The sequence below is a fragment of the Anneissia japonica genome, unplaced genomic scaffold (assembly GCF_011630105.1).
Source record: "Anneissia japonica isolate Jap-2015-1 unplaced genomic scaffold, ASM1163010v1 scaffold287834_len5846547_cov211, whole genome shotgun sequence".
Lineage (NCBI taxonomy): Eukaryota > Metazoa > Echinodermata > Crinoidea > Comatulida > Comatulidae > Anneissia > Anneissia japonica.
Window position 1 is genome coordinate 1322749 of NW_022704992.1, and position 19555 is coordinate 1342303.

At 33.3% G+C, this 19555-nt stretch overlaps 1 protein-coding gene across 3 annotated transcripts in view; it reads left to right on the forward strand.

Moving 5' to 3' along the window:
- LOC117105082 (phenylalanine-4-hydroxylase-like) overlaps positions 1–15282 on the forward strand; it is a 20788-nt gene extending 5506 nt beyond the window's left edge. Inside the window, exons 1-13 of one of the 3 annotated variants that reach the window (XM_033246110.1) lie at positions 1053–1109; positions 1577–1690; positions 1873–2050; positions 5197–5285; positions 5647–5714; positions 6162–6358; positions 6783–6891; positions 7072–7141; positions 7373–7429; positions 7547–7642; positions 12042–12175; positions 13060–13175; positions 14060–15282. In XM_033246110.1, the coding sequence (XP_033102001.1) occupies positions 1095–1109; positions 1577–1690; positions 1873–2050; positions 5197–5285; positions 5647–5714; positions 6162–6358; positions 6783–6891; positions 7072–7141; positions 7373–7429; positions 7547–7642; positions 12042–12175; positions 13060–13175; positions 14060–14103 (1287 nt within the window). In that variant the 5' untranslated portion in view covers positions 1053–1094 and the 3' untranslated portion in view covers positions 14104–15282. Of the gene's footprint in view, positions 1–1052; positions 1110–1576; positions 1691–1872; positions 2051–5196; positions 5286–5646; positions 5715–6161; positions 6359–6782; positions 6919–7071; positions 7142–7372; positions 7430–7546; positions 7643–12041; positions 12176–13059; positions 13176–14059 lie in introns of those variants that run through there. The other 2 variants (XM_033246108.1, XM_033246109.1) reach the window with 2 other exon arrangements.
- The last annotated feature ends 4273 nt before the right edge of the window (positions 15283–19555 follow it).

The window sequence follows — 19555 nt, forward strand, 5'->3', positions numbered from 1 at the left end:
AATATTTAGTTAACTGTTGTTGTCATTGTTATGAGTGAATTTCCAATTGAATGCTGCATTTCAATAACATAAACTTACAATATTAGTGACAATTTTAGGAAAAAATGGCGGCCATTTTGAAACTACTGACAACCCCCCTTACGTATGAAAAAAAAAATGTTGCACATACTTTTTTGATTTATCAATGTCTATTCTACATCATATCCAATTTTTTAAAAATATAGCCAAAAAAAATGCAACCTCTGATATTGCTACATTTCGGACTGGACTACATGGGCCATAAATGCACACGGGACCAACGGTGTAAACGTCCGATCATCCGAAAGACGGTTCGTTATTGTAACTTGTATTTCAGCCTTCTAGCTGAAACACAAGGATAGGCAGCGATGGAAATTGAACCGGGGACCTAGAGATCTCCACGGTTCAGCGCACACACACAGTGGCTACCGCCAGATTATCCGACTGAGCTAAGCTGCTCTCTATAGTTCTTTTTGTATTAAGCTAATTCCGTTTTTAAAGCCTTTGTAATAGAGTTGACACTGCTCGACATTGGAAGTTTGTCCAATTGTGACACATCATCAATGAAAGCACATTGTGTAAATTTATGATTTTTTATTTTTGTTATGTTTTTATAGTTTCTGTAAATGAGATGATGGTAATATACTGTATAATGAGTATAAATATTCAATTCAAACCCATCTGTATTGATTTCATTTTAAATTATCAATATGTTTGTAAAATGAAAAGAAATCTGACACCAATTTACTGGTAACGGTACAGTATTACAGTAGCTGCTTTTTACCAAGTTTATTGTACTCTTTGAATTCATCCGTATTTTTAATTATGTTTTTACTTTATTAGTTGATTAATTAATTCATACATTTCCTCATAATATCTTTTCATATGTTCATTTCCTTTCTATAATATTTACGAAATGGTGAAGAATAATTCTACTGTAAAGCTAGATTTTAAACCATAGATCTAACCTTGGCCCCTGATCCTCTATTTCTATTTGGATTTATAATTTCCTGTAGATTGTGAATTATTATTACAGTATCAACAAATGCAGATCTTCCCTTCTATGTCCGTATTTTATGATTTGTATTACTGTAAGTAACCTATAATTTATGATTAGATTATTTATTTATTTATTTATTTATTTATTCTTATTTATTTATTTTTATTTATTTATTTATTTTATTTTATTTTTTATTTTTTTTTTTGTGCTGCTTTTTGATTACTAGGCCTAGATTTTAATTGTATTCTGGATAATTAATAGTTCAAATATGTTAACATAATAACACATCATCATCTTCTTCATTGTCAATCGTTATTCATTCATGATCAACAATCATTATCATCATCATCTGTCATTATCATAGGTATCATTATCATTGTCATCTTTATCATTATCTTGATATTCGTCTTTATCATTATTATCATCATAATCATGCCTGATATTATTACAGTTAATTAAAGATTATATTCCATATTAAGTATCATCTTCATAATCTTTATCATCCTTTCTTATTCCCATTTCAAATTTTCATTGCTGAATTTTTTTTTTTCATTTCAGGATGATGACTGCTACCTTAAAGAAAATAATGATCATGATATTCCTCAGTTGTCGTTGATGTTTTCTCTTAAGGAAGAGGTTGGAACCCTAGCACGTGCGCTCAAACTCTTTGAGGTGAGTTTGGGACAAACCATTAAGCATTGTCCAGACTATCACATTATTTTATCTGACAAAAACATGTGACATGCCTAAATATGGTCATAATGACATCACATCATGACCATATATAGGCACATCACGACTTTATATGGGCATATTGTGGACAGAGCTTTAGGTATTATTTGTTATGATTGCAGGATAACAATGTGAACTTGTTGCACATCGAGTCCCGTCCGTCCAAGTCTTCAAACAATGAGTATGAGTTCCTGGTTACTTGTGAAAATACTGGCAACAACCTAGCCCCACTTATCGAGAAACTCAAGGCAAAGACCTCCGCGGTTCATACACTCGCCCGTCAGCCATCGAAAGATGCCAGTGAGTTTACAATTCATTATTTTTAGCCTTTTTTTCAGCTGTGAGCCTGTAAAAAAGATTTTGGAAGGGAATTTCATATAATAAAGGCTTGTTACACGACTGCTGTGTCTGTTTGCATTGGTATGTGACCGGCTGTCAAAAACCCGCCGTTTATTTATAATTTCACACAATGTCGCAACACTTTCGAGAATCTGAATTTCGGAGAATTTCAGTTTTTACATTTTATAAAAGAAGATATATTGAAGAACATTTCTTCAAAATATCAATCTCTAAATATAACTGAAAAGTATATTAAAATTATTTTTAATATACAAATCCTAATAATAAACTATTGATTTTGGAATATTTGGAAGCTGTTTTCCCAAAACCTACATGCCTGATATTCAATGAATTAAATATTCATAACTTCGCTAATTACTCAACCAATTTCCATCAAATAAACACTGTTATAAAGAAGAATCGTGCAAAAATACCAAAAACGCAATTTTCCCCACCAGAGCCAGTCACATAGGCCTATTACAAAAGGGTTTGAGCCCATCTTTGAAAGCCTCAAATTCAAGTAATTAGGCCTATGAAAAACATAAATAGCTTTGAGCTTTTTCATAATACTATATGAACATATTATACTTACCACTGTTGTAACGATATGTTGTGAGAAAGCCACTTTTTGAGCATGAGCATATACACCAGATCACTTGAGCACTTTAGCTGAGCTGCAAAGTAGGTGGGTGCTCATGTTTAACAGTTTTTGAGTAGATCTACAGTACCAGATAATCTAAGTACTCTATCTGAGCTGCAAATAGCTTAGTGCTCAGGTGCAACAGCCTTTGAGCAGATACCAGCTCATCTGAGCACTTTACCTGAGCTGCTTAACAGCCTTTCAGCATAACATGTGCATCAATATATTTGATGGTTTTTTTTCCCATGATATTGACACTGATCTTCTAAACTAAATATAACAGCTAAGTCTCGTAAGTTTTATCAATCAATAAATGTATGCAGGTTTGGTTCATTCACTTAAATCTATTCTGCACGAATGCTATGGTTGACAAAGCTCACTCCTATCTAAAGATACTAAACTGTCATAAGCTAACAATATTTACTTATTTACAAAATTTACTTCTGTATTTGAATTGCTTAATTTGTAAGTAAGTTATTAAAAATTTGGATTGGAAAAAATTATGTGTGTACTTTGTCATAAGATATTTTTAATTGTTTCTGATTGGAAATTAAAAACGCTTATGATCCGTTTGAATGAGATATTCAACATTTTGATTAATTTTTTTCCGACTTTGTTTTGCAGACAATAAATCTATAAGATGTTTTCTCTGAATTAAATATTTTTAGATACAAATTACCTGTGACTTACCAAAAAACAATTTTTTTTTCACATAAAAGCTATATTAGGTTTGCTGCACAGCACCATAAATTGTAACCTCTCGTCTTGTTAATTTTAACCTTTGGGGTTCAGACCAGGACATTATGCATTAATAAATATCATGACATATTCTATAATATAAAAAATCAATCTTTTATTTAGCGTTGTATGTCTCCCCTCATGAGTGCCATTCTTAAATTATCGGTTCACTTTAGTATCAACAATTAATATTCGAAAGTGTGGAAAATGCCAATACATACACAGCTAATACACATATGGAACAGTATAAACAAAATATTAATAATAAAATTGCTCATAGAACAAGCAGGTATGATGAACATTATATATATTAAAATAAAGTTTGCGGATTCGATTCCCATCAGACACCTATAACTTTGTTTGATTTTATAACATCATCTTCCTATATTTTGAGGCACTATATGTATATAAGTATATATATATATGTTATATTCACTACGTTTCTACGTATTTACATATTTTAACTGGACTCTATAACTATATATATATATAGTATATAGTATATAGTATATATATATATATATATATATATATGTTAGCATAATCAATATATTATTTGTTACATGTACATGCATATATAAAATAAAGTAATGATAGATAGATATTTATTATATTATATACTTATGGCCATGTTACTGCTGCCTATGTTATTACTTTTGTCCATATGTGTTATAAACATCATATCCTCTCCAAATAAATATTGGTAAAAGCTTAAATTATGAGACTCAATCCTAATCTTTATCATTTGAACTACTATAGATGTTGAAGCTTGCGGTACACCTCGTAGGTTGTTCTGATAAGAACTGTTGTAGTTGAGAAAACTTTCTCAACTACAACAGTTCTTTTCAGAACTACCTATGTGGTGTACCGCAAGCTTCAACATATACGTAATTACTTCGCCATGCAAACCTTCAAACAACTACTATAGAATTGTTATATACTGTACTGGTTGTCGTTTGGTGCTTGTTGTTCTACTTGACTATTAAACAGCTTGCGATTTCTTTTTAAAGAGTCCTTGAATAGAGATACCTCCATGAAAAGAGTTGCTGATTTCTCCAATGAATAGAGTTAGATATTATTCTGTGCCTCTGATTTTAAAATGCAGACTTTATAGTTTGCATGTGAATTTCTAGGCTGCATTTGTAGTTGAAATTGAATTTGTATTGGTATTTTTGATGATATTTATAACATCATGGATGAAACTGTATAGATTCACTGATATAATTGAAATATCAAATAATATGTACTATCCAACAAATAAAAATATCTCTTTTTAAAAATTGAATTGCTCATTTCTTTTTGATTAAAGGAATTAAATTGTTATCAGTTTTATTATTTTTTACAGATGTTTTTCTACGAAATGCCTTAAATTTGCTTCCAGAAATTTACTAATTGTAAAAGTATAAGAATAGTATTGTTTAAATGACTCTTTTATTTACGTGCAGTGTGTCTTTACGATACTCTTGTAAATAATAATTATCAACATTTAATATTTTCTCCATCTTGGTTCATGCGCTCTATTCATAGTCAAATATGTCAGTTGCAACAAATATATAAGTTATTTCTTTGTGTGTGCTTAATGTAGACTTGTACTGTCTCTGTTGGTATGGCTGTGATTAGAGAAACACTGCTAGATTTTAATTTAGAATAGCACAACTAGTTGAAGATGGCATGAACACTCATTGTAATAAATTAGAATATTTAAAATGAACATTCATTATAATCTCAGTTTCATGGTTTCCCCGGCGGATTAGAGACTTGGATCGCTTTGCTAACCAGATCCTGAGCTACGGTCATGAGCTAAAAATTGATCATCCTGTAAGTTGATTCAATTCAAATTAATAACTTATATTTTTTTAATGTTTCTGAGTTTTTTAAATAATCATTTTAATCACTATTTCTATTATACTATCACTATCAACACTGTCAACTCCAACATCATCATAAGCATTATAATAATCATCATCATTACAATCAACATAATTATTATTACCATCAATATCGTCATCATTATCATCCTCATCATTATCATTCTAATTATTATCATCAGGATTATAGAAGCACCAATGACTCATTAATTGATTTGTAATTAATTAATTAGTACATTACATTACTTTTAATACATTTATATGATTACTCAATGTTTTTTTTAATTTTCTGTTTTGTTTTGGCTTTTTAGGGCTTTACGGATCCTGTCTACCGTGCTCGTCGTAAGGAATTTGCTGATATTGCTTCCAAATACAGACAGTAAGTTCATCATTAGGCCTACTGGTAGGTACACTTGAAAGTACCTATCAATCATTCTATGTTTATTATCTTCATTCTTCACTCTTGTTCTACTTTTCCTGCCATACTCTTTCTATACTTCTCATTTTTATTGTCATTTGTTTTTCTTGCATCCCCTCTTTCCTCATTTTCTTCAGCATCGTTGATCAAAAAATGAAAACGGACTTTTTATTATATTTCTATTCGCCACATTTTAAGCTTTAAAATGATGGGTCATTTAATAGAATCGACTTAATATTGCCAAAGTTATGAATAAAAATGTTACGGCTTCTCTGTTCTAAAGTATACAATACTGCCAATACTGCTAAATTATACAGTGAAAGTATGCTAGTTTTGGGATGTCCCATTGTTTTGACTGTATATTATCAGCATTCCCGAAACCGTCACAAAATTTTGTTGTGTTTGCAGTGGTGAGCCAATCCCCCGTGTGAATTATACGGAGGATGAGATCAAAACATGGACAACAGTGTTTAACAAGTTGACAGAGTTGTACCCCACACATGCTTGCAGTCAGTACAACCACATCTTCCCATTACTTGTCCAGAACTGTGGTTTCAAACCAGGAAATATCCCACAGTTACAAGATGTGTCCAACTTTCTTAAAGGTAATAGTAATTTATATTGAGTAAACACAATACATTTTTTAAATACTTTGAGTGTAATTGATGGACGCAGGATATAAATATATATGAAATGTAACAGAAGAGATATGATAAAATTCCCCTCACAATTTTGATATAGCATTAATATTGCATGTGACTGGACACCAGTGATCTATGAAATATGACGTCTTCTAGGCATTATTTTTAGCTTGCTGGATAACAGCAATGCAATGAATACTATAAATTGAAACGTAACAGAAAAGGAATCTGACAAAGAAAAAAAAACCTACATTGAATTTGACAATGATTTTAAAACTTTTAGTATTGGATAGAGCAGATAATAATAAATACTTTATTTGCTTTTTACATTTTTTAAGATTTTATCTGTAAATAAAATGTTATATGATTGCATTCATTAATATTGTAGATTGTACTGGATTCACCCTGCGACCAGTTGCTGGGTTTCTGTCATCACGTGACTTCCTTGCGGGACTTGCATTCCGTGTTTTCCACTCGACACAGTACATCCGTCATGGGTCAGTTCCTATGTACACACCAGAGCCGTACGTCCTTATGATTATTACTATGAGTTGTAATGTAAACAATATCATTTTTTTTTATTCTTCTTTTAATTTTAAATCAGGTGTTCTGTGCATTCTTTATTTTGATGTGGGGTGGGAGTGTAACTTGATTAAATTTACATTTCTTTCTTTCAGGGATGTATGCCATGAGTTAATGGGTCATGTTCCGCTCTTTGCTGATCCTGTGTTTGCCCAGTTTTCTCAGGTACACTCAGCACTCATTTAATTTGAGAATCCTCTATTTCTAAGACCTCTCTATACCAAGACCACTCTTTCAAAGAAACCCATTCTGCAATCCAACATTTAAAAATTGGAGAAATAAATGCCACGGCATCTCTGCTATTTAAACAGAGCATTAGCATTCTTTGAATCAGTCTTGAATTTTATTATATTATACTATTATTAAAAGTAATGAATTTATTATTCTGTCTTGTAGGAGATTGGTCTAGCTTCACTTGGTTCACCAGATGAATATGTTGAGAAACTTGCAACCGTGCGTAATCACCCACTTAAAATATATGTGATTCTTTGCATTTTTTAAATTAAGTGAAAGGTTTCGTAACTATCAATGCATTAGGACGTCTTTGATAGTAGTTTTCTTTGTTTTTAGTGTTACTTTTTCACTGTTGAATTTGGACTGTGTCGTCAAAACAATCAGTTGAAGGCTTACGGAGCTGGATTGTTGTCATCATTCGGAGAACTTCAGGTTAGAAATTAATGAAAAGATAAATGGAAATAATGTTGATGGATGAAAGTGATTGTAAGGAGGATAATAATGACAATTATGATAACTAGCTATTATATGAGGGAAAATAATAATTCAATTCAATTAAAAACTTTTATTTTGTAAAGATAATTATAAATCAACATATTGAGGTAATATATCTAAATAGTGTTTTTTTTAATACTTTTCTGTCTGCAATTTTGAATGAAACAGACATTTAATATAAGGTATATTATACAAATAATGAATGTTTATGAGTGAAAATGGGAAAAATATTTTTACGAGTTGAAAGATTGGCTGTTCCATTCGTTGAGGTGGAGCCGAGTTGAATGGTAAGTCAATCTTTCAAGGAATGAAAATATTCTTTCCATTGTACGAATTCAAAACATATAATCTAAATAATGGGCTTATTCGACTTGTTCATTTCGTTGACTACTATTTTTCGTTGAGTATTATTTTTATTCGGCTGGTTTGTAAAATAGACATTTCGCTGACAACGAAAATTAACGTAAACCAGAGGGCGTTAATCAGCGTTATGTTATCCACGTGACCAAAACAAACAAGGCTTATTGGTCAGTTTAGCGTTAATATAACATTTGCGTTAATATAATTTAGATTAAATTTCAGAAAATAAAAATTATAATATTTATCCATATGAAGATAGATAAATAATTGTAGGCTAACAAAATTTAAAAACTGGATGAAAACAACCCGTACTGCCACAAGCCAGCAACCTTGATTACACAGCATGTATCGCGGTAATTGTGCAGCCATTTTGTTTTGTCGAGTATTTACCAGTTTTTTTTTTCGACTGGTCGTCTTCATTAAGTAGGATTTTACCACTGCGCAGGTGGGCGTGGTTTAACGAAGAACGACCAGTCAATAGTCAACAAAATGAACCAGTAGAACAAGCTCAATCTATTCTTGGTCCAGACGTACATGGCGCCCTTCTCTTTCCGATCATGATGGAAACTTTATCACTAATCAGAGTACAGTCATAGGATTCTGAAGATTCGAGATTCAAGATAAATTTATTGTCTGAGAAACTCAGAAATTTATTTTCACTGGCAGTGTTACAAGTGTTAACATGTGTCTGTCATTTTATTCTTTTGGTTTATTTATGCCTACTTGTTTGTATCTTATGGGTAATATCAACGATTTCTACCTCCGCAAAAGGAGGTTATGTATTCACCGTTACGGTTGTAAGTTTGGCAGAAGTTTTTTACATCCAGCCGTACGCGGCGCCCCATTGTTTGTATTCCCACCATGCATTTCGGTGGAACAGTTTTTTTCTGTGGAGAACTCTATCTTGAGGTGACATGACGTCATTTCATGAATTTAATTTTCCGGAAAAAGTTACCGTACTCGCGCGAATAAGCGCCCGGGCGCTTAAAATTATTTTTTTGCACTTTTTGAGGGGCGCTTATTCAAACGGGGCGCTTGTTCGAACGGGGCACTTATCAAAACAGAGTGGAAATTGAGGGGGCGCTTATGGAAATAGATGAAAATCGAGGGGTTCTTATGAGAACTTATTAAATTCAAGAGGCATATTTTGAATGAAAAACGATTATAAGGATATCAGGAAACCGCACATTACGAATGGTGGTGCGGCGGAAACTTTCGTCCAAAGAGCATGGCTTGTCATGACAAGAAAGTTGTGAGTACATGTATTACATAACATCAGAATAGCAGATGAAATTAGTGGTGGTGGCGCTTAAGGAAATTTTCACGTTTTATTCGAGAGGGGTGCTTATTCAAACGGGGCGCTTATTCGCGCGAGTACGGTAGTCCCGCAATTAACCAAGCAAAAGATTAATTTAGTTGAAAGCTAAAGATTATTAGGTTGAATTCATTTAGTTTCCTAGGCACCGTGCATTGAAAAAAAAAAAAAAAAAAAAAAACTAATGGAAAGAAAACCAGTGTGACCAGCGATGCGAAACAAATTATGCTTAGACTGATGGAAAAATTATGCTAAATTATGCTAAATTCTAAAATTTCAATAATAATAAAAGCAAATCACGGTCACCTCCCTCCCACAATAAAAGCAAATCACGGTCACCTCCCTCTCACAATAAAAGCAAATCACGGTCACATGGTTAAAAAGCATCTCAAATTACCTTTTTTTACCAGCTGGCGCTCCATGGGTGACGCCCGGATTTGCCCGACAAGGGGGGGGGGGACGGGTGAGGACGAAACAGTGGGCATGGTCGGGCGTCGCTCAAAACCTTTTAAAAGTGTTCCAATATGACAATTTCGGGGTTTCAAAGGCTTATTAAATCGACTTAAGAACTGTCTCTTATACACATCGATAAAGGGATTAAAAAAGTCTCATACCCTGTGAAAGTGTTTTTTCTTCTCAAATATGGACGATGGCATATTATATCAAGGCCGGCGGAACGTTTTTCAAAGAGTGGGGGCGGAGTGGCACTCTTTCTTTTCTGGCATTTCTTTCCGTCATACAAATATCTGCATAGATATATATTTTCGGCCAAAAAGGGGGGAGGGGTGGGCTCCTGGCCATGTATATATCTGTCATAGCACTGGAATATGAAACGATATATAACGTTTATTGTTTTAATTATAAATTCAATTCAAATTTATTCTGCATCTCATAAAACAAAAAAAACAATTACAGTATACAAACGGTTAAAACATCATTAAAAAGTGACAGATGCCAGGGTAGCCAATGAAAGTCTTCAAAAAGAAAAACTTAAGCAAGATGAGCCTTTGACATAGCAATTGCAGAAGATCATTGTTGAATCGTCCAGGTAAACACAACTAAATTTAGGTTATTTAGGGTATTTTGCAATACGTTTATCGTCGATAAAATTCGTACTCTTACATGATATTAAACAGCTATAGTGAACAGTGCTCATAAAAGTACTTTTCGATATTGTCCTACAAATAATTAAAGACATGCAACTCTCTGTGTCGCCAAGTCCTGTCTGTGTATTGTTCTGATCACTGTTTGTCGTCAATATATCTTTTCAAGGCATACAGTATAGTACGTACCTTGCAGGACTCCAAATTCCGTCTCTGTATTTTGTTCTGTTCATTGTGATTCGTTAATAGCACTTTTGACTTTACAGGGGTAATAAAAAGTTGGTGTACCAAAAGGCAGTGCTCGTATAAAAATACATTTCGCTGCATTCGTACTAGTATGTACATATGCGGAAAACATTTTGTATTTTTCAGAAAATATGTCGAGACTTGTAGCGTACAGTAGGTTTTTGTATTGTGATCATTTACAGTGATAAATAAAAGAGATTATCTTTGACCCGCGAGATCAACTCTAAAAATAATTTGGCATTTCAAACAAATTAATTAAGAACATATCAGAGGTTCTCTGGAAGTATTTTTTTGTTGAATTGAATTGAATATAGTACCAGCATAGTCAAAATAAAGCATCAATTTTTTGTTATCAAACAGTTGTTTCATGGTATAACATCATATTCGCTCTTCCCATTTAGGCCCTATACAGTTTATTTAAAAAATGTTCAGGCCCATATTTGACAGACTGATTAAAAGGTTCGGTAGTCCAGGTGCAGGACAAAGGCAACAAGAAAAGAAAAACAGACTTGATGATGTGGTAATTTGGAAGGGGGGGGGGTCAGTGGCCCTTCAATGGAAAGTTCGGAAATGCTCTTTCCTGCCTCTGGCCAATGTGATGGGGTAGGCCTAATAACAGATATTGATAAGAGCAATGATTTTTGGATGAAATAATTTTAATTTACCTGGTATCCACTTTTGTTGGGTTTCAATTATGTCCACTTTTAGTAAATTATACTAAATTTGTCAAAATTATGCCAGCACATATGCTAGATGCTAAACGGGACTAAATTATGCAAAAAAGGCATAATTAAGCTAGATCTGGTCACTATGAAGAAAATGCACAGATGAAAATAAATTTCAAATATGAGTGACGAAATGCGATAAATAACCAATATCAAGTGATACGAAATCCACCAATCAAATGACAGGGATCTATTTAGGCGCGTTATAAAATATCTTGGACATTTACTTGAACCTTTAGTGAGTTCTGTTTGTAATCCTACCTTCTGGCATGGAAGTATAATGATTATTTCAGTGAGCTTGTAAAAAAAACTAATGTTCATATTGCAATTAAGGAGATGTGTTGACAGTCAGTCAACACACACACCTCGCTTTATTTGCATTAAAATGTTTATCAATAAAGAAACAAAATGAATAAAGAATTCTGTTATTTTGCTAGAATGCTAATTACCGTAGTGAATAATTACTTTTTTTGTCTAACTACAGAGGTAAAGATGTTGATAATTAAGATTTGTGTGGTGAAAATGATGATAGTGATAATAATTAATTATGGTGAGGATGATATTGTTTTCTACAATCTTATTAACAGTACTGTGTCTCAGAGAAGCCAAATGTGCTGCCCTTTGAACCAAGCAAGACAGCCGAACAGAAATACCCACTGACAGAGTTCCAGCCAGTCTACTTTGAGTCAGACAGCTTTGAAGAGGCCATTGAGAAAATGAAGTAAGATGTACTATTCTAAAAATATTGATTAATTGATTGAATTTATTCGAGTCATAAAATACATACAAAAAAAAAAGCAGTTTACAAAATACTGACAGGATAAAAATTACACATAAACATGACCCTAAATACAAGGAAAATCACAAAAGAGTAAAATTTACTTCCCTTTGGGTCCTTCCAAACACAGAAATATAATTGCACATTTTATCAATGTGACAGAAAAACAAACAGTTTAAAAGGCATAAAACGTAATAAAACAGATGACAAAATGATAATGAATGTATAAACAAGGTTATAAAGTTAAATAAATAATAATGATCAAACATTTCCGTCTGTTTTTTATTGGTTTTTATATTGTTAAATTTATGGTTTTCATAATAATGATGACAGTAATTTTATATTTATGTGTTAGTAGCAAATCTGCTGTGGCTTCTATTCACTACAAATTAGTAAAAATGAATTCAATAATACTATAGCAGTGATAAAATAATGACTACAGTATTCATTGATAGACAATGAAGGAACTTTGCTAATTCAACATATTGCCCTTCTACACTATCGCCACCGCCACCAATTTGAATAGATGCATGTTCACTATGCTGAAAGTCATATCATAATATTATTAATAAACGACCGTCATAATTACCATTATCATTGTCTGCATCACCATCATCATTATCATTGAAATCATTGTCTTTTTTGTCACCATCATAATTATATTTAAGTATTTCATCATCACTATCTTCAACATAGTAATAAATATTAGCAAGATATGTTTTTACATTTTTTTTTTAATTATACTCTCATGTTAAAATATACCATGTGTATGCTGTTATATACATTGTTTAATGTTTGTGAATAAATGTTATTTGTGGGCATTTCAGAACTTTCGCCGCAAGCATTCCCAGGCCGTTCTCTGTGCACTACAACCCCTACACACAGACAGTGGAAGTGTTGGATAAAAAGGACAAATTGAAGGATTTAGCAACAAACATCAAAGGTTTGTTCATTTTTACTAAAGTTCATTCAGACAGCAGCCATAGTAGCCACATTGCTAAATTACCTGACATTATGAAATTATGCAAAATAACTGCCGAATATAGACAAATGCTTCAACGGCTTCAACATAATGCGCTATATAAGCCGAAATTATTATTATTATTATTATTAATATTATTATTACATTTCAAATATATACTGTTTTTATGGCTTAATTTGGTCCTAAATATGCTTTTAGACCAAATTATTAGGAATTGGCAACCAAAATAGCCTTATTTTTATAGGCATTTTTTTATTTTTTTTATTTTTGGTCCGACGACCTAGTCGTTCTTCGGGCGACAGTGGGGGGGGGGGAAGGTCCAGGTCTGTCCGACAGGTGGGCAAATGCCCCACCCTGCCCCCCAGCTGGTGCCACCACTGCTCCTCACGGCGAGCCTGTTTACCTTCCCAGCATATGTAGGTACCCATTTTTACTCTTGGGTAGAAAGAGTCTAACACAGATAAAGTGCCTTGCCCAAGGACCCAAGCAACTTACACAGGGAGAATTTTGAACAACCCCCCAACCACGAGGATGAGAGTTCAGGCCTCAATCACTGTGCCAAACACTTCCATAACACAACACTGTATTGTATTTAAAACTTTGTTTAAAAAAGTAATCTAATGAAACAAGTGCCTACATTGTGAAAGCTCAGGTACAAGAAAATTCTACTCTAATATTATGGCAGAAATTGCAGAGAGAATAAGCAGTTCCCTGGTAGTGATTTTTCAATTCTTCTTAACTAGTTTTGAGTACATTGCAAACAGACACAGTGTCATCTTTAATTAACATGTATAAAATAATGATAATAAATCATAGTTTGCTTACATATTGTGTTTTTATTTCAGGAGAGCTGATCACACTCATTGACGCAATCAATAAGGTCCACTAAGAGGTTAAACCAAAGACAACAACTGCCTTGTTTGCAATTATTCTGAGCCATCAGGACAATATTGATGTTAACAAAGTAGTGACTGGTTGCTTGAGAAATGTGAAGTTCTCTTTAATATATTTTACTCTAATCCACACGTTCACAACGATCAAGTTGTATATAATATAGTTAATTTCTACTCACTTTTATTCATCATGTTTCAAGAGGCCGGGAATCTTTGGAGGAAGTCAATAGGGAAATTGTTGGGGGTAAAATAAAGGGAGAAAGACAATGTACAAAACAAAGTTATGAGTTTGATTATATTATGCGGTAAAGGGATATCTTCAGAAAAGACACTACAGCTTAAAAAAAGAATCAATATTGATTATATATGTTGAAATTAACAATCATATTATATTATACTATTTGATTTAATTTAACAAAGATAATATTAGCCTTAAATTAAAAATGAGAACAAGAAAATGTTCATTTTCCAATTAACAAATGCATGCATTTTTCATATTCTTTGCATAGATAATAAATAGGCTTGTAATTAATTTAAAGGATATTCAAGTGTTTGTGAATCAGCTAAAACATAAATATCCTGTAAGGTCCTTTAAAATAGAAATCAATGTTCAATTGCTTTGGGCTTCCAAGATTTTATCATAAGATAGTTCTGTACATCTTCAGATATGAATTTACATGGTTGCAAAACATATTTGGACATAGAAGGGTATAACTAAGTTAGCTTTTAAAAATATTTTATATTAATCAATTATATTAATTGAGAAAGATGGTATTTATGTATGGGAAATGGATAGGGCCTAGTAATTTAATAACTCTATGTATCATATAATTTATGTTGTTATTCAAAAAGTTTACTGCGACTATATGATTAGGCCTAATTAAGGAATCTTTTCAGTTAAGCAACAGTCTCGCATGCTTGTCTATCAGTATATCACAACCAATCAAATGATGAAGAGATCAGGATGTTTGCATTTTTACCAGCCAGCTGACATTAAATGATACAGCCAAACACCGGATTTTATGATTACATTTTAAAAATTGAACTTTGGTGGAATATTGTATGTACTGATTAGGTATATTGTATACTAACACCGTAGGCTACTATTTGGAGTTATTTATTGATTTATATAAAGCATGATAATAAAGGTGAAAACAAACTGTAAAGCACATTGAGTTCTGGCAGTCTGTCATTAATTTTTTTTTTTTTTGTCTTTCGTGGGTGCATCCAACCTTTATTTCAACCATCATATTTTGCACAATTTGTTTTCAAAGAGGTATGTCAATATAATTTTTCCTTCCAATATAATTTTTCCATAATATATTGCGAAGTACGCAATAAATAATCCTAAGTAACATGAGGGTAATTTAGGTATGGAGATACAACTCCACAGGTAATAAATACAGTTAATAATTTTTGAAATAAACATTATTCCCTATCGGATCCGAGCCCAAGACCTTCCAATTACTGTTCAAACACGATAAGCATTTACATAATTAAAATATATATCTACACATATTCAAACTCTCTTTATGTAAAGAAGTATACAAGTAGATATTAAAAAATATATATATATCTATGACACAGTAAATGAACGTTTGGTAGAGAGGCTATAAACCCAGAGGAGGCATAGAAGCCTCCCTTTTCACCAAGACATGTTATTTTGAAATGTCATTAATTAATTTGATTTATTGTGATTTTTTTAATAGGTACTAATTAGATGCCAAAACTGCCAGTGAGTAATGATCTTGCTGAACACTGTTTTTAACAGTGGTCTTAAATTGAAAGAAACGGTGTAATGGTTTTGGTTCCCTGCACTAGTCGGTTTTGAAGTATTTTTCCTTTTTTGGATAGATTGTCCTTGTTTTTTCTCTGTTCCTTAAATCGCCACCATCATTTTGTCTGCTTTTTCTGTACGTTCACCTTACATTTTCTTTACTGGGACACCTTGTTTAATTGCGCCTTATAAATCGACCTATTATTCCTACTATTGAAACATCTTGTTTATGTATATACTATTTGATTTCAATTTGGTAACTATATTATTGAATACATTTTTAGTAGCCGATACTGTGGATTCTTAGCAATATTGTAGAATATTGTTTGAAGGGTTTGTTTGGCGAAGAAATAACAAATTAAATGCTTGCGGTGCACCAAATAGAGAATGTCTCGACGTTTCAATTGAGTTGTTTTAATTATCATCAGGATAATAATATCTGCAGAGAGTCAGGGAAACCCTTTTAACCAAGCTAGAAACAATGCCACTGCCTTGGCTTTTCTTTTCTTTTAGCTATGCACCACCCTCTCACGGAATGTGAACATTGGCTTTTAAAGTAGCCTAGTCTCAGCTATTGTTTGGTTTCCACCAATCAGCAGTAAGTTCTCACTTTCAAATCATAAGATATTGTCGAACATCTTGGCCATGTTTTAATTATCTATATAATGGGTAATAACTTTATTTTTTCAAGTTGTTAATGGACTAAATTAAACAATATATATATATATATATATATATATATATTGGATGTTGTTTCTCCGAGTCTCACGCTTAATGGCGATCATCGGACAACTGTGATTAGTGTTTCATATTATTCGTGCCTGAATGAGTTGATATGATTATTGAATCGTTGTTTAAATGCTCCGTCTGTTAGTGCGATTAACAGTTTTGTTCCTCGTCAGATGTTTAATAGTATATAGAGCACTTTTATAGTGCACTTTTGAGGCATCCTCCGCGTAGCGGGCAGTTCTCTGCGGTTGCATGGTTTTGGGGTTTGTTTGGTCTTCTTTGTTAATGATTCAGCGAACTCTGCCAATTCTGATACGCTTGAATAAAGAATAGATTATTGATGATGAGAATGCTGCTGATTATAAAATGATGATGATGAGTTGATGACAGATAATGATAGTGATGAGTTAATGTTGGTGATGATGGTGGCACGACGACGACGATGATATCAGCAGGTCTTCAGCGCTTCACATTATTACCCCATTAATTGGTACCGTAATGGAAATTAGTTGGCAATATGCAGTGTGCATAATAGTATAAAATACTTTGTAAATTCCATTAATTAGGTAGCCATTTTAATGAAATAAAGCTATTTATTAGGATTTCATAATTAATAGGGCTAATATAAGACACCAAATGCAACATTTTCACTCTGTTAGTTACATTATTAGCCTCTGAGTATAAACGATGATTTGCGATTCGGTATATTTCAACTTCTTGATTGTTCTTGAAAAAATCATCTGGCTTCGTAAGGCTATAATAAATATTTTGTTGATTGTATTTTTTCTTGGTTGCTGTGCTTGAGAATAAGCTCATCTGAGAAGATACTCTAACGCCCACTACTAGAATTTGTTAAACACTAATAAACACCAAAATGTAGCGTTTTCCGTGATTTCTGCGTGCCAATTCTGTAACAAAGTAGTGTAGTAGGCCAGCAGATTAGAGGCTATTTTGGGGTGGAGGTGGCAATGGAAGTACTACCGGCTAATTTTGATATTTTCTGAAAATATAGGTCTTGAGAAGTTCAGAACTCAAAATTACCCAAATCCCTTTGGGGGAACAGCTCCAAATTACGCATTCAAAATGGCCGCCATTTTTCCGCTTTAAATTATAGTTTTAGCTATATAATATAAAAAATAACATTACTCGAATAATCATCATCAACAATTGGTGAAACTTACTCAACTCAACTCAACTTAACTTCGTTAATTATCGAAAAAGAATCTTGCGTTTAGAAAAACTACAATTTCAATCACCATAGCAACCGTTGCTATGCAAATTTAAATTTCCTATTTTATTCATGAAATTTAAGTATACAGGAAGCCTAAAGAGATGTGTATAAGAGACAGACATTATACTATTCAAATGTATTATATTCATTAACTATTATGTAAAAAAATGCTGAAACTTTGATATAATTGCATAGCAATACTCTTTTTATCGTCCATAGCAACTAAGCAAAATCAGCAGAATTGCTGTACATTTGTCATTGACTAAGCAAAAATCATGAGATAAAATATGTTTATATAATAAATATCTCTTATTGAACAAAGTTAACACATTGATGTATAAAATACAAGGTCATCACCATAGCAATTGTTGCTATGCAAATTTAAATTTCCTATTTTATTCATGAAATTTAAGTATAAGAGATGCTTAAAGCTTACCGTATTGAAATCATCATTGTCATAGGTTTATGAATATTTTTGTATTTAGGTTATGTATGAGCAATATTTAAAAAAAAAATCAATCAAACAAACACCTTTACTGAAGTGCTACGGAACTTTTATAACTCCATAGCAACGAATGAAATTCACATAATTGCTGTTATAATTTATCTCAATAAAAATATTATTAGATTGGCTTATACAATATTTTTTATACGATAAACAGCTTTTTATAGAAAAGTGAATTTAATAGTGTAATAAAATACAAGGTCATCACCATAGCAACCGTTGCTATTCAAATTAAAATTTTCAAATTTTTCATAAAATAAGTATATAATGAAGACCTAAATTTTAGTAATAAATAAACTATTATAGGATTTATGAAAAATGCTTGAAATGAATGAAATGTTATTGTCTTTTCAAATAGTAGTTGGTTTATCAATGCTTTTAATTAAGGTTTTTGTAAATTTCATTAATAAAAATATAAACTAATATATAGGCCTAATATGGAAATTTATGCTAAAGGAGAATGTTTATTCACAATAACCATGCAAAGTCAACAAAAGACAGGACCGAGGAAGCGCTTGCCGTCACGATCGTACATAGTCCGAGCGTCGACGGTCGACTTCGAAGCGCCATGTCCTACCTGGCCGTCTGTCACGAGAACGTCAGGGCGCTTACCGACTACAACCTAGCCGCAGTCCGAAACTCTGCCGTAAACTTCATCGTGACCGGTCCCAGGGACGAGCGAAAGACTCCGGACGCCGACTACGAAGAGGACGAAGATCGCGTGACAGGTGCGGCTGTCGAAAATCTCGTCCACGCGAGAACGATCGGAGTTCCGCGAGCGGCTTCCCTACTGAGCGACGTGCGAAAGGCCGCCGCCGTGGACAAGGAACAGAAGCTTCTCGCCGACCTTGCGCGGTGCAGACGGGAGAAGGAGAATCGGAGGAGCAGCTTGGCTGCTCGGAGGCACGGAGGGATGCACGGTCTTCCCGACGTCGCCACGGAGGACGTGGGAGACGAGAGGAGCATGCTGGCGTGCGAGTTTAATGCGAAGTCTTACTCCGGAGTCGAACAGGCGACCCACGCGCTCGACGTACTCGTCAGGAACGTCCTGCTCGGTTCCGTCCTCGCCGACGTCGCAAAGACCCATTCGGCGACTTCCTCGACCGCGATATCGGCCAAGACTCTACACCAAGTAGTGGACGCGTGTTCGAAATCCTGGCAGGAATTCCTGACGACCGTGGTACTCGCGCAGTGGACGAAGGAGAC